At 41.2% G+C, this 15,253-nt stretch overlaps 1 protein-coding gene across 1 annotated transcript in view; it reads right to left on the minus strand.

The window, feature by feature from the left end:
- Positions 1 to 15,253, minus strand: part of kiaa0586 (KIAA0586 ortholog) — a 547,244-nt gene that overhangs the window by 519,214 nt on the left and 12,777 nt on the right. Inside the window, exons 3-4 of the mRNA XM_078233832.1 lie at positions 8,627 to 8,702; positions 5,660 to 5,726 (exon numbers count right to left, since the gene is read on the minus strand). Coding sequence (XP_078089958.1) covers positions 5,660 to 5,726; positions 8,627 to 8,702 — 143 coding nt within the window. The remainder of the gene's footprint in view (positions 1 to 5,659; positions 5,727 to 8,626; positions 8,703 to 15,253) is intronic.

The following is a 15,253-nucleotide window of genomic DNA, read 5'->3' on the forward strand; positions in this document are numbered from 1 at the left end:
AAAACAGTGCTCGGGCTGCCAGATACTGAATGGAATCATTCTTTTCCAAATAGACCCACAGACCAGTACCACCCTCTGTTCTGTGGGAATGAGAAAGGAGGACAGTAGGAGTGTGTGTTTGTATGTCCTAGGCCCATACAGCGCAGCATAGTGTCCAGACATCTTGGACCCCCTCTTGTCACTGCACCAAGGCCTTGCTCTGTCAAGCCCATATGGTGACAGGTGTGCAACAGCCACCCCACATTAAAATAACTCATGCACAGGCATCTTCCACCCCTTAAAATTAAATTCAGGACCTGGAACATCAGGACCCTCACGGACAACCCTAACAGCGACAGACTAGAATGGCATTTCGATATCATAACCTGGAAGTTCAGGTGTTTCGACATTGACATCACAGTCCTAATTGAGACTCGGCAGACAGGGGAAGGCCAGCTCAAGGAATAAGTTGTCAGTTTCACCTTCTTCTGGAAAGGTAAACTAAAAGAAGATCACGGCCTCCACTGATTGGCTTCGCCATTAAAAACAAATTAGAGATTCCCCTCACGGGATAACAAACATCTCTTGACCCTTCAGCTTACCTTAGCCCAGAACCAGAGCACTACAGTCCTCAGCATGTACACTCCAACATTGGAAACTACCGATGAGTCCAAAGAGGAATTTTACTCCAGCCTCGAACAATCCTTGGCCCAAGTCCCAGCAGACGACAAGCTGATCCTCAACGCCAGATGTGGAAAGGATACAGACCTTTGGGGAGGTGTAATTGTCAGAGAGGGGTTAGGGAAATCCAACACCAATGGTACCCTGCTCCTGACAAAATGTTTAGAACATGGCCTTGTCATTACCAACACCGTGTTCCATCAGGGAGACAAGTACAAGGCTTCATGGCAACACCCTTGCTACAAGCACTGGCACCTGCTTGAATACATCATCATCCAAGTGAGAGACCACAAGGACATGCGTACCATCCGAGCCATGATAGGAGCCAACAACTGCTGGATGGAGCACCATCTAATCTGTTCTGTGATAAACGCCAATGCAGCCCCAAAGCAGTGACGGCAACAGAAACCATAAGAGAGCCCTATTCAGTCAGTGCTTCATGGCCAACCTGACGGATTCCGGTGACCCAGAGATGCAGAGTTGTCCACAGTATCTGGTCTGTCCTCAGGACTTCTATAATCAGCACCTGCGAAAAAATACTTGGTTACTCAACCAAGAAACACCATGACTGGTTCGGTGATAACGACCAGGAAATCCAGGAACTAATAAACCACAAGTACGAGGTCTTTCTGAACCTGAAAAAGCAACCCTACTCAAGGGCACAAAAGCAGTCCTACAAACACTGAAGGCTGAGGTCCAGCAAAAAAAAAACACAACCTAAGGAACAGATGGTAAGTGCAGTAAGCACAAGAGATCCAGCAGTTAGCTGACAAGCGAGATTTCTTTAGAGCAGTCAAGACCACCTACGACCCAAGCAAGCCCTACCCCACTGCCAATGTGGGAAGAGAACCAAGAATGGAGAGGTGCTCATCAAGGACAGAGAGGCAGTCATCGCCCTCTGGAAGGAGCACTTCAGAGACCTCCTTAACAGAGACACTGTCTTCAACGCAAGTGTCCTCGACTCTATCCCACAGCATGCTAACTGCTACTGTCTCATCACAAACCCTACCCGACACGAAGTAGAAAAGGTTATTCGACAGCTAAAGAACAACAAGGCAGAGAAAACAGAATCCCCGCCGAAGCACTAAAACATGGCGGAGAAACACTACTGTTGCGAATACATGACCTCATTTACATTTTTTGGAAGGCGGATGACACGTCAGAAGATCTCAGAGATGTCGTAATTGTGGCCATCTTCAAGAAAGGTGACAAGTCTGATTGAAGTAACTGCAGAAGAATTTCCCTGCTGTCGACCACTGGGAAGGTCATCACAAGAGTTCTCTTTAATCGCCTTCTCCCTGTGGCTGAAGAGCTCCCCCCCAGAGTTGCAATGTGGATTTTGACCACTAAGGGGCACAGTGGACATGATCTTCCCCGTACAGCACCTACAAGAGAAATGCAGGGAACAGCAGCAACCCTTGCATGTGGCCTTTTTTTGACCTCACAAAGGCCTTTGACCCTGTCAACTACAAGGGATTATGGAGTGCCCCCAAATGTTTGTCACCATTCTCTGACTGTTCCACAATGACTTGCAAGCTGTGATCCTGGCCAATGGATCCATTAAGAAGTCTCACAACACCAGGTTAAAGTCCAACAGGTTTATTTGGTAGCAAAAGCCACTAGTGGCAAAAGCTAGTGGCTTTTGCTACCAAATAAACCTGTTGGACTTTAACCTGGTGTTGTGAGACTTCTTACTGTGTTTACCCCAGTCCAACGTCGGCATCTCCACATCAATGGATCCATCACAGACCCAATTCATGTTTGGATTGGGGTCAAGCAAGGCTGTGTCATTGAACCAACATTGTTCTCGATTTTCCTTGCTGCAATGCTCCATCTCACTCTCAACAAACTTCCCACTGGAGCGGAGCTAAACCACAGAACAAACAGGGCTCTGTGTAACCTCCGCCACCTGCAGACTAGATCCAAGTTCCTCCCATAAGTGTGATTTAAGGGATTCAATATTATGCCCTCATACAAGTGCTGATGGGTAAGGCCAAAGAAGAGGCCAATAGCATTTCAAATAATATAAACAGAGTACAAGATTAAAGAAGCAAAGTTATATAAATTATTAGGCCAGAGCTGGAATGCAGTTTTGGGTCCAGAAAGAGCTTTAAAGCTATTGTGTATACAGCAGGTATTCTATCAGAATATTGCCTGCTGATGAGTTGAGACATGACATACTTATACTATTTCAACTGCAGTAGAGTAGGCTAATAGGATATGTAATAGATTTTACATATTTAAGAGCTTTGATAAACTTAATAGAGAAAGTCTATTTCCTCTGGTTGGGGGAGAGTTTGTCAGTGATAAAGGATTACTAATTCAAAATTGTTATTCGAAAGAGCAAGCAAAAAGAATAGGGGCAACGTCTTTACCTAGAGGATTGCCACAGGCAGTGATATGCACCTTTTAAGGGAAAATTGGATAAATATTTCAAACAAGCTATGGGAAGAATGTGGGGCAGTAATCATTACTCTAGTAAAGAAACAATGTGATAAATGGCCTCCTATACTAGGCATATTGAGAATTATATATCATCTCATTTTCTCTGAATTAAATTTAAACTATCATCTATTTTCCAAATGTATTAACGTGTTTATGCTCCTCATATTATTTAAGATTCTTCTTCATCCATATCCATTGTTAAGTCATTACAAATTTTATATTGTATCTGCATTTCCAAGTTCACACGATTTTATATGGGTCTTGCACACTCCAGCTGCATATCATCATTCACTAAGTTAAGATGCAGGGCCGCAGTACATCAGTGAAGCGAATTGGCAGACAGCCAGAAATTGACACTTACACAGATGAGACAAGACACAGGAAATGGGAGATCTTTAAAAAAGTGATAAACAATGATAAAGAAAGACAGACAGAAACAAAGCTGCCAACAACTCGATGAGAAGAGTGGGCAAGATCCACTAAATGGGAACAAAGAAAAATAGTGACGTAGAAAGCAGCCAAAAGACTATTATGAGAGAGGTATTTCTTTTCTGTCCATGAACAACAATAGAGAGCAATGACTTTACAACAAATTCAAAAAATGAATTTGCAATTATACACCATGCACAAGAGGAATACTTCTCCACAGGCTCAGATTTTGCTGTGAGTAGTTCACTTCACCTACAGTGCCCACAGACTCGGCAGCCTAGGTTTATAATATTAGGGCATCAGTTTGAATTCAGCGCCCTCTACAGATCATCTGTGGTGTCTGTGAGCAAGAAAAGCAGCGTGAAGACTTCTCAACTAAACAGAACTAAAGCATCTTCACATTCACACAGACAACATCGCGGGCAGTACCAATTTACATTTAAATTACTGAACAGAAAGTGAAATAATTTCATGTAAATGTCCTAATTTTTAAGGGAAATACATAAAGTACATAAAAGAGCTGTAAAAAAATTCCAATGTTATATTTTTTACAAATCTGTAACTTTAATTTTCTTCTGAGGGAAGATTCAGGAGAAGATTCCATTCTGTCAAATTAATTTTTCAGGTCCAGGCAGGTCTTTCAGGACCAATTATCTTCTACTAATTTGTTAAAAACGGATTTACTTCTGACTCAACAAGCTGTAATTTTTATAGCTGTTTTGAAAAGGAAAAATGGTGGGGTGATCTCAATGCAAATTCCATTGATGAACACTGGAATGGAGCAGACCGTGGAAAAACAAACTTTTGTAACAGAGAGCAACTTGCAGATTTCAGCATTTAACTGCCCTTGTGCATGCACCAAGTTTTACCCAGTAGTAAAGATGAATGCTGACAGCTTCATCATTATTTGTATAGCAAAGCCTAGGCTATCAAGTTCTTGCTTTAATAATATTGAGTATTGCTGAAAAAGAGACATGTTGTTGAAGCTTTTCATCTTGCACTCATCAGGGCAGATACGCAAAAATACCAAATCTCAAAGGGAACAGCAGTTTGTGCTGCATGAGAACAGGGTGCTGACTGGTAATAGTCCAACTCTTAAGCGAGAACAACACAGAAGTGCCACTGTTCAGATGCCAATGAGTTTCACTATAGATCCACAACAGTGCCAGGAAAAAATGGATATTGTAAACTCACAGATGCAATGACTATTATCTTTTTCCATGTAAAATTGGCAACCATGGCTCAGTTGGTGGCACACTTGTCTCTGAATCAGTGGTGCATGTGTTCAAGATCCACTTCAAAGACTTGAACACAAAAATCTAGACTGATACTCCTGCTCAGTGGAGACCTTGTAGATTATAAATTAAACCAAGGTCTCTCAGGACATAAAATACATTGTTGCACTATTTCAAAGATCAGGAAAGTTATCCCTGGTATTCTGGTTAATATATATCCCTCAAATCAACATTACTAAAGAAGACTTAATTGGTCATTATCACATTGCTGTTTGTGGGAGCTTGCTGTGTAAAATTGTTTGCCACGTTTATTACAACAATGATTACATTTGCAAAGTACTTCATTAGTTGAAAAACGTTTCATCCTGAGGTCATGAAAGGCACCATAATAAATCCAAGTATTTCTTTATGGACCTCAATGAAGAGTTAAACCGCATTTGTATAAACCAATAGAAAGGATATTGGTACAGTGTCTCAAAGCCGGCAACCTCAGGGCCAAGGCCATGCTGGATTTCAGGTTTTGCCAGATTTCAGGTCAGGCAATTTATGTCAAGCCAGTTGAGATATGGTCAAGGGTCGTTCAGAGTGCAGGAATAGATTGGTGTGCAAACGGTGAAGGAGATACCTTGTCAGGTGCTACACCAAACATCTGCAATGCCCAACTGAATTGTCCAGGGAAGTTTTTTTTTACTTTACACAATTAAAATTCAGCTCATTCTAACAATATTTGGTTTTCATTTTTGGAGCCAGCATATCCATAGTTAACAAAAACATAATTTACCTTTCATCCATTAAAATAGCTTCATATTTTTTCTCAAACTGCATGTAGAACCCTCACCCCCCCACCACTGCATCCAGAAATATATTAAAATTGGCACCCAGCAACTTACCGCTTGACAATAGCTTTCACTGCTTCTTTTTGTCCTCTGGTATACTGGGAAATCAAAATATCATTTCCTACAAAATTAAGAATTCAAATTACAGTTTTATGCAAAACTACTATAACAAGTCATTTAAGCATAATTAATCCTAAACAGCCATAGCTACCTTTATACAGATCATCTCTTATTTCCAAGTTTGTGCCCACTGATCATGATTTTTGAGAAGTGGAAGTGTCCCTTCTTCCATCTACCTGTGCTAAGGAAGGTGCAGAGGAAAACTTTTCTTTCAAGATATTTTCTTTACCTCCATTCTTTAAGTTACTCCCTGCCATCCCAATCAATATGATGAGATAACCTACAAGTAGAACTCTGCAATCACAGTTAGAAATTTATGACAGCAACTTCATGTTCTAATTTGTTTCCTTCACTGTAGTTACATTGCAATTTCTCTATAATTTCATTTTTGCCTCCTACCGGGACATCCAAATGAAATCAAGAACAACTTTGTTAAGAACCTCGCTGATGTTACCTGCAAGAGTGTCTCAAAAACCTGGAGCCCTGGTTCTAGTGGTGTATATTTGTTCGAAATAATGTGAAGAACAATGTACAACTCAGTGAGGATCCAATCCAGTCATTGTGTAAACAATTAATAAAGAGTATTTAGAAAAACACAATCGGAAAGACTAATATACACTACGATACTAAGTATACAAATAACTAAACACAATTTATCTGAAATTACCACTTGTTCCCAAAATATACCCAAGTTCCCTAAACTCACCAAGATACCCTTTTCCCAAACAACATCCACTTTAGTAACTCTATAAGTCAAATACAGCTCTTAGTTACCACACAATACAGCTTAGATAACCAAGTGGGAGAAAAAGTCTTTTGCTGGTTCAGCAAAGGTGCAAGACTGCTTTTAGAGGAGAATATCTGCAACCTGCCAGGGCTCTTAATGTTAGATGTAACAGGTCTCCATGGCTCTAATCATAGATGGAACTGACCTCTCTGAAGATTTTTGGCCTGTCTGGCTGTTGGGTGGAAAACTAATCTCCTTCCTCAATTAGGGTGCTAGCAGTTACACTGTGCAACTGCTTTAATATCCCACCTTGTGGATTTGGCTGTCTAACTTCAAAATTCCTTGCATTTAGTAGTTATCATTTTGTATAGCCCACTCATCTCTGATGAACAATGTTTCTGATATGGCAATTCATGCCTCAATTGCTCTAGACACCTGTCAATCTTGTTACTTGTGTTATTTTGCTTTCATATCAAGTTCACTGTTAACCTTGTTAACTTCCAAATTCCTAACACCTATGGAGTTCTCTGCCCAAAGGCATATTCAACCCACAGCGCAATGACTTCTACCATGAATAATAGGGCAAGGAGCCAAGTCCTGAATCCACTTCAGCCTGAATGGGGATCAAACCCCATGTTGCTCACATCAATCTGATCCACACTGGCTGTCCAATCAGCTCAGCCAACCCCTACCTCATCCACCCAAGAAGAAATTAGGAAATAGAATCTGCATCTCCGTGTGACCTGGACATATTGGCCCAGAACTTCCGACTTCTGATGGGCAATTATGCTGCACTGAGAACTATCTGATACTCTGACTTAAATCAGAGACTTTTGATGGTTCCAACTTCATTGGCAGGATAGTTACCCCGGAAAAATTAGAAGGATTAAAACCATACCACTGAGAACTATACACTGATTCTACCCCCAATCCCCCTGCACCCACCCAATTATTCATACCACTCCCGACTACCCCTCTGATTACTCCCCACCCACCCACCAACCAACACACCCCAGCCTGATCACTGGAGTGGCCGTCACTGCTGGGACTGCACCTGGAAGCTGAGGCACAATAGAGGAATGGTTTCCTCGCAATCAGTTAAGTGGAATCTGAGGATGTTGGAACCAGTCAAGCAGGCCCCTTTGAGGGACTGGGAGAGACAGGGATACTGATGAGAGCGAGCAATGCCACTGCTGCAGGCACAGCCATTGCCACTGGGGGACTCCTTCTTGAGCCAAGAAGTGCCTGAATAGGAGCCTATCCACCCTGAATGGCTGCCAGAATTTACCTGGTGGTTTCCCCACATTGTGGAGGCCATCTGTTACTTGTAGAATGCAAGTGGTGTCAGGGCCTTAATTATTCACTTAAGTGGATCAATTGGCCTCTGGGTGGGGTGGTGGAGAGCTGGCAAGGTCATATGGGGAAAGTTGGCAAGTATTCCAACTCCTGCTTTCCTTCAACTCTGACGAAGGGTCATCCAGGCTCGAAGCGTTGGCTGTAATTTTCTCTCCATAGATGCTGTCAGACCTGCTGAGATTTTCCAGCATTTTCTGTCTTTGTTCCTGCTTTCCTTTGTCATTTTACAGGCCCCCTGCCTTCAGCCCATACCCAGAGGGCTGATAAAATTCAGTCCCACTTCTTCACATACAGGGTAGTGGTATTCTGAAATGTTGTCCCCCCAATAGGCTGCTGAGACTAGACCAATTAAAAATTTCTAAACTGAGATCAATAGATTTTAGTTAAGCAAGGATTTAAGGGATAAAGATATATGACAGGTAAATGGAATGAAGATAAAGATGTCATAATATAGCTGAAGAACAGGCTCACAGGGTTGAAGAGTCTACTCTTGTTCCTATGTTTCTAATTTCAAAATTAATCAAATGTTGCTAAACAACCACTATCAGATTTACAGCACAAAATTCACCCAAAAAAAGGCAATTACATTTATCTGTCCTTGAAATTGCATTTCCCGTGGACTAATCATGAACCAGCATTTACAGCAATCACAAATAAATTCAGTCTGCGCCATACTGTTCTATTAACTATAAGAGCGCGAAAGCAGTTAATGACTTCTTTTAAACTGAAATACTGTAAGTTATGAGTCCATTCCACATATTTACATTCTCAGAATGTGCCACTAAAACTCATCGGAACATGTGCACTCTTGGTCATACCTTCGTGTCTGCTGCCATCTGCTGGTTCAGTTGGAAGGTGTCTTGCGGTTGCTTGTTCATGATTTGAACTTGGACACTGGTTTTATGAATACAAAAAATCAGTAAATTTTCTAAAATTTTTCAAAGACGTGCATCAATTCACAAAATTGGAATCAAGAAAAGATTTTCAAAACAAATTGCTTTCTTGCTCTTCCTCATTCTTTGCAAAAGGTTTATTTCCCACATTACAATTACTTTTTGGTCGACCTGAAGCTTTTAAATTAGCTATTAAAATCCAATACTTTAACTAGTGAGCCTAACTTTCCATACTTATGTACTGATATCACAAAGCAAGTGCAGAATAGTCTGCAGGAGAGACATGGAACAACCGAAGTCATAGTACATGCTGAAAGTAACAACTCATGAAGGAAAAGACCGACGGTTCTGCAGTTCAAGAGATAGGGAAGAAATTAAACAGCAAGTCCTCAAAAGGTGGTAATCTCAGGATTACTCAGTGTCACAAACTAGGGAGGGATAGTAAAATAAGACATGTTAATGTGTGGCTGGACAAATAGTGATGGGGTTCAAAGTCCTGGAGCACTGAGACTACTTCCAGTACTTATGTACAAGATGCATGGGTTACATCTCAACCAATTTCACTGCACCATGGTTAACTTATGCTGTGGACGAGGCAGAGCAAATTAATTTGGCAGGAGGCAGCACACCAGGTTGAAGCATTGGAGAGAAATAAAATGGGAGAGACAAACAGCATAAGAATAAAGAGTACTGTAGAATTGTAGAATAAAGAAACATAGAAGGGATTAGACAGAGGAGGAAGGCAGGCCAAAATGGATACGGAATGCATGTAATATATGCATGGAACATGGTTAATATGATAGGTGGGCTGCTAGCACAAATTGCCACATGGGATTATGATGTAAAGTCCTGCTGTTCACAAGGGTTTATTCACATTAAACCTCGCAAATGGCGAAATCCCCAACTACGAACACGTTTCTCAAAGAATCTTAATTAGATATATTCCAGCAAATTGTGATGCAGTGTGTGTGGGGGACAGACGGGGGAGCCTCTGAGCAGTAACACATCGATCAAAAATTCAAAATTGTTTGGGCTGCACTTCAGCTCCCAGAATAATAATCATTATCAAAAAAATGCCTCGATTGCCACTTTATATCTTGAAAGAGCCGAGGCAAGAATGAGCTGCTGCCCAGAAAGCTTCTTCCCACTTGAATCAACAAACATTCAGCACCGGCCAAAAGCCTTTGGGAAAGAGAGAAGGAGCAAAAACATCGATAAACAAAACATTGCTCTGAAATGCGGTGTACAAAATACAGAGTGCAGGTAAGTGAAAACGAGAACAAGGAAGTCACGAAAGGCGGGACCTAGCTGTGGTGCCAATAACAGAAACCCGGCTCAAACAAGGGAAGGATTGGGAATTTAATATTCCTAATTACAGGATAGTCCGGAAAGAGAGGAAGGAACGGCAGTATTAAAAAGAAATGATGTACTTGAAACTCCAAAGACAAAATCCATTTGGTTGGAATTAAGGAGCAATAGCAAAGCTATTTTGGCGTTGGGTGAATCCTATATGTCACCAAATAATAGGAAGAATATAGAAGAGTAAATTGGGGGGGGGGGGGGGGGGGATCATAAAGTTACAAGAACTATAGATTAAGTAAAGTGGAAAATTCAATTATCCTAACATAGGAGAGTTAAGGGTAAAGGGGAGGAATTTCTGATATATGTAGAAGAGAACTTTCTTGATCAGTATATTTGCAGCCTGACAAAAGGAGGAAGCAGTTCTGGATCTGCTTCCAGGTACTGAAGTGGGGCAAGTGGATCATGTTTCAGTTGTGAAGCATTTGGGTTACAGTGAGCACAATATTAGGATTGAGTAGTTATGGAAAATGGCAAAGAGCAATCAAATGTAAAATCACTCGATTAAAGGAGGATTAATTTCAATGTTTAAAAATATTCTGGCCCGGTGGATTGGAATCAAATACTGACACACTAAACAATGAACAAAGGTTTGGGACCTAAAAGAGAGAGAGTACCGACTCGGCACAGTGCCACACAGGCAAAAGGAAAAGAACCCAAAGTTGGAGCTCCCTGGATGATATCGAAATTAAAACAAAACAGAAAAAGAAAGCTCACAATAAATGTCAGATCCATGATACAGGGAGAACCAGATAAATATAGAATATATAGAGACTGAAAATGGAAATAATAGGGATAAAATATGAGAATGGATTAAAAAATATTACAAATGCAAAGTCCTCTGCCTCCAAGAAAATATCTCCACTTTGTTCCCTAATTGGCCCCACCCTTCCTTTGACTACTTTTTAACTATTTATATTTATAAAAGACTTATTTTGTTACCTAAACCATTCTCAAATAATAACAGAAAATGCTGGAAATGCTGACATGGAGGTAGCAGCTTATCTTCTTGCCTGGTCCCTTTAAAAAAACAAAGTGGCAATCGAGGTTCTTTTTGATAATGATTATTATTCTGGGAGTTGATGTAGAACCCAAAATGAAAATGTTGGAGATATTCATCAGGTCTAGCAGCATCTGTGGAGCGTTTAGTTTATTTAGTGTCACAAGTAGGCTTATATTAACACTTCAATGAAGTTAATGTGAAAATCCCCTAGTCACCACATTCCAGCGCCTGTTCGGGTACACTGAGGGAGAATTCAGCATTGTCAATGCACCTAACCAGCATATCTTTCAGACTGTGGGAGGAAACCGGAGCAAACCCACGCAGACACGGGGGAGAATGTGCAGATTCTGCACCCCAAACCGGGAATTGAACCTGACGCTGTGAGGCAGCAGTGCTAACCACTGTGCCACCTTGCTGCCCTCAAGAGAAGCAGAATTAACAGTGATAACCTCTTGCCAGAGATAACTCTGTTTTGCTCTCTCTTCAAATGCTGCTACACCTGCTAAGCATTTCCAGCATTTTCTGTTCTTATTATTTGAGAATGGTTTGGGTAACAAAATAAGTCTTTCATAAACATATAAATAGTTATAAAGTAGTCAAAGGAAGGGTGGGGCCAATTAGGAAACAAAGGGGGGATATTCTCATGGAGACACAGGACTTGGCTCAGATACAAAATGAGTACTTTAAAAGAACACAAGAAATAGGAACAGGAGCAGGCCATACAACCTTTAAACCTTCTCCATCATTCTGTAAAAACATAGCTGACCTTCCATCTCAGATCCACTTTTCCACCTACCCCCTCTTAGCCTTGACTTCCTTAGTGCCCAAAAATCTATTGGTCTCAGTCTTGAATATTCTGAACAATGAGTAACCACAGCCCTCTGGGGTACAGTCTAAAGATTCACAACTCTGAGTGAAGCGATTTCTCCTCATCTCATTCTAAATGACTGACCCCTTATCCCGAGACTAGTTCTAAAATCTCATACCAGGGAAACAGCCTGTCAACATCTATTCTGTCAAGCCCTCCAAAATCTTTTATGCTTCGAAGACAACACCTCTTGTTCTTCAAAAATCGAGAAAATATACATGCATTCTGCACTCTCTCCTCAAAGGCCAACCTTCTCACCCCAAAACTCAATCTATAGAACTTTCATTGATAACTCCTCGAAAGCAAGTAATAGCTTCCTTAGGTGTAGAGATTAAAAGTGTACACAAGTGTAGGAGAATCCCAAGGTTTTTATGCATATATTAGGAGCAAGAGGGTAGCAAGAGAAAGAGTAGGCCTAATCGAAGACAGTGGAGGGAAGTTATGTGTGGAGCCACAGGAAATGGGTGAAATCCTTAATGAGTACTTCGTATCGGTATTCACCAAGGGGAAGGACATGACGGATGTTGAGGTCAGGGATAGGCCTGTGAACGCTCTAGAGAATGTCAATATATCGAAAGAGGAAGTGTTGAGTATGCTAAATTGCATTAAGGTAGACAAGTCCCCAGGGCTGGATAGGATCTATCTATCTATTACTGGGGGAGGCAAGGGAAGAAATAGCTGGGGCCTTAACAGATATCTTCATATCCTCTTTGACCACAGGTGAGGTTCCAGGGGACTGGAGAATAGCCAATGTTGTTCCCTTGTTTAAAAAAAGGAAGCAGGAATAATCCAGGAAATTATTGGCCAATGAGCCTGACATCAGTGGTGGGGAAACTTTTGGATAAGATAATGAGGGACAGGATATATGCACATTTGGAAGAAAATGGACTAGTTAGTGACAGGCCGCATGGTTTCATACAGGAACTGTCATGTCGCACCAACTTGATTTGAGTTTTTTTTGAAGAGGTGACAAGATAATTGATGAGGGAAGGGCTGTGGATGTAGTTTATCTGGACTTTAGTAAGGTGTTTGACAAGGTCCCACATGGCAGACTGGTACAAAAACTAAAATCACATGGGATTCGGGGTGGGCCGGCTGGATGGATACAGAACTGACTTGGTTATAGAAGACAGAGTGTAGCGGTGGAAGGGTGTTTTTCAGCAAGAATATCAATAGCTAGTGATGTTCTTCAGGGATCAGGGCTGGGAACTCTGTTGTTTGTAGTATATATAAATGATCTGGAGGAAAATGTGGGGGGTCTGATTAGTAAGTCTGCGGATGGCACAAAGATTGGTGGACTTGCTGATAGTGCCAGGGACTGTCAGAGGATACAACAGGGTATAGATAGATTGGAGACTTAGGCACAGAAATGACAGATGGAGTTTAATCCAGACAAATGTGAGGTGAAGCATTTTGGGGGATCAAATTTAGGTGTGAATTATACTGTAAATGGCAGAGCCCTCAGGAACATCAACATACAGAGGGATCTGGGCATGCAGGTCCACAGTTCCCTAAAAGTAGTAACACAGGTGGCAAAGGTGATTAAGAAAGCATATGGCATGCTTGTCCTTAATCAGCCGGGGCATTGAGTACAAGAGTTGAGAAATCATGTGGCAGATATATAAAACCTTAATTAGGCCGCATTTGGAGTATTGCGTTCAGTTCTGGTCACCACACTACTAGAAGGATGTGGAAGATTTGGAGAGAGTGCAAAGAAGGTTCACCAGAATGTTGCCTGGTCTCGAGGGTGTTGGTTATGAGGAGAGGTTGAATAAACCCTGCAGTATAAATATCTCCCACTTTCTATGCCTTTTAGCTTTGACAAAGGGTCATCTGGACTCAAAGCGTCAGCTCTTTTCTCTCCTTACAGATGCTGCCAGACCTGCTGAGATTTTCCAGCGTTTTCTCTTTTGGTTGAATAAACTAGGATTGTTTTCACTGGAAAAATGGAGGCTGAGGTAAGACCTGATAGAGATCTACAAAATTATGAGAGACATAGACAGGGTGGATAGTCAGAGGCTTTTTTCCAAGAGTGGAAGTGTCAATTACAAGGTGGCACAGGTTCAAGGTGAGAGGGGGAAAATTTAAGGGTGTTGTGCGGGAAAAGTTTTTCATGCAGAGATTCATCGGTACCTGGAACACGCTGCCATAAGATGTGATGGAAGCAGGCACATTAGCAACATTTAAGAGGCATCTGGATGGGTACATGAATAGGGAGGGAATAGAGGGATATGTAGCGAGTAAGGGCAGAACATTTTTTTTTAGTTTAGTAAGGCATCATGATCAACACAGGTTTGGAGGGCTGAATGGCCTGTTCCTGTGCTGTATTTTTCTTTGTTCTTTAGTACTCCAGATATGGTTTCACCAAATAAACAACAAGACTTTCTTATTCGTATACTCTAACTCCCTTGCAATAAAGGTTAATATAACCACTTGCCTTCCTAATTGCTTGCTGTACGTTAACTTCCTGTGCATCCAGATCCCTCTGCAAATAAGTTTTAGTTCTATTCTTCCTACATAAGTGGATAATTTCACATTTCCTCGTAACCTACTTCATCTGCAAACTTCTTATCCACTCACCTCACCTGTATATATCCCTTTATGTAATTCTCAGCTTATTTTTCCACACAGATTTGTATTTGTTACATGTTTAGGAAGGATGCAGGTTTCTTTAAGATCTGATCACATGATTTGATGGTGATGTCATTAGGGTGTGTACTTAGGCTGCTGTTTTACTTTCAAATTTGCATTTGATGCAGTGCAGCGAGCAGCTCTTCGATAAAATCTGTTGTATTGTTTGAATCTACGTGTGCAAGCTATGTTCTTTTCTTTGTTAAAACCCACAACCCCTAACAAAGTTAGGTCATTACAGAAAGAAAATTGGCGATGAGGATGAGATTTTGTTTCATTGAGAAAAGATCCTAAGTCGCAGGAAAAAAAAATGTGGATCCTCACACTGGGGAGAAGCAACAACAGGATTAAAGATTAAACTGCCAGTGCCAGGAAGAAATAAGAAAAAAGCTCTCTGTGTTGTTTTTAAAAGGGGTGTTTTTCCAATCAGAGAAGGGAGAGATTCCAGGCAGTATCTGGAATATTTGAAAAGAGTGTATGCTGTGCTGTATAGCTGAGGCTATTAAAAAAATACATCAAGTCAACGATCTCCAGATTAAAAAAGGGAATGCTGAGAAGACAGTATTAAAAAATATATAGTGAGCAGTCTTGAGTTGCTGGTGCCTGCAAAATAAATGGTGGATCAGTTAGAATCCATGGGTCCTTTCAATTGAGAAAATGAATCTTGGAGTTCCTGTGCCAAGCGTTTTCA

Source organism: Mustelus asterias, chromosome 18 (assembly GCF_964213995.1).
Source record: "Mustelus asterias chromosome 18, sMusAst1.hap1.1, whole genome shotgun sequence".
In the NCBI taxonomy this organism is placed as follows: domain Eukaryota; kingdom Metazoa; phylum Chordata; class Chondrichthyes; order Carcharhiniformes; family Triakidae; genus Mustelus; species Mustelus asterias.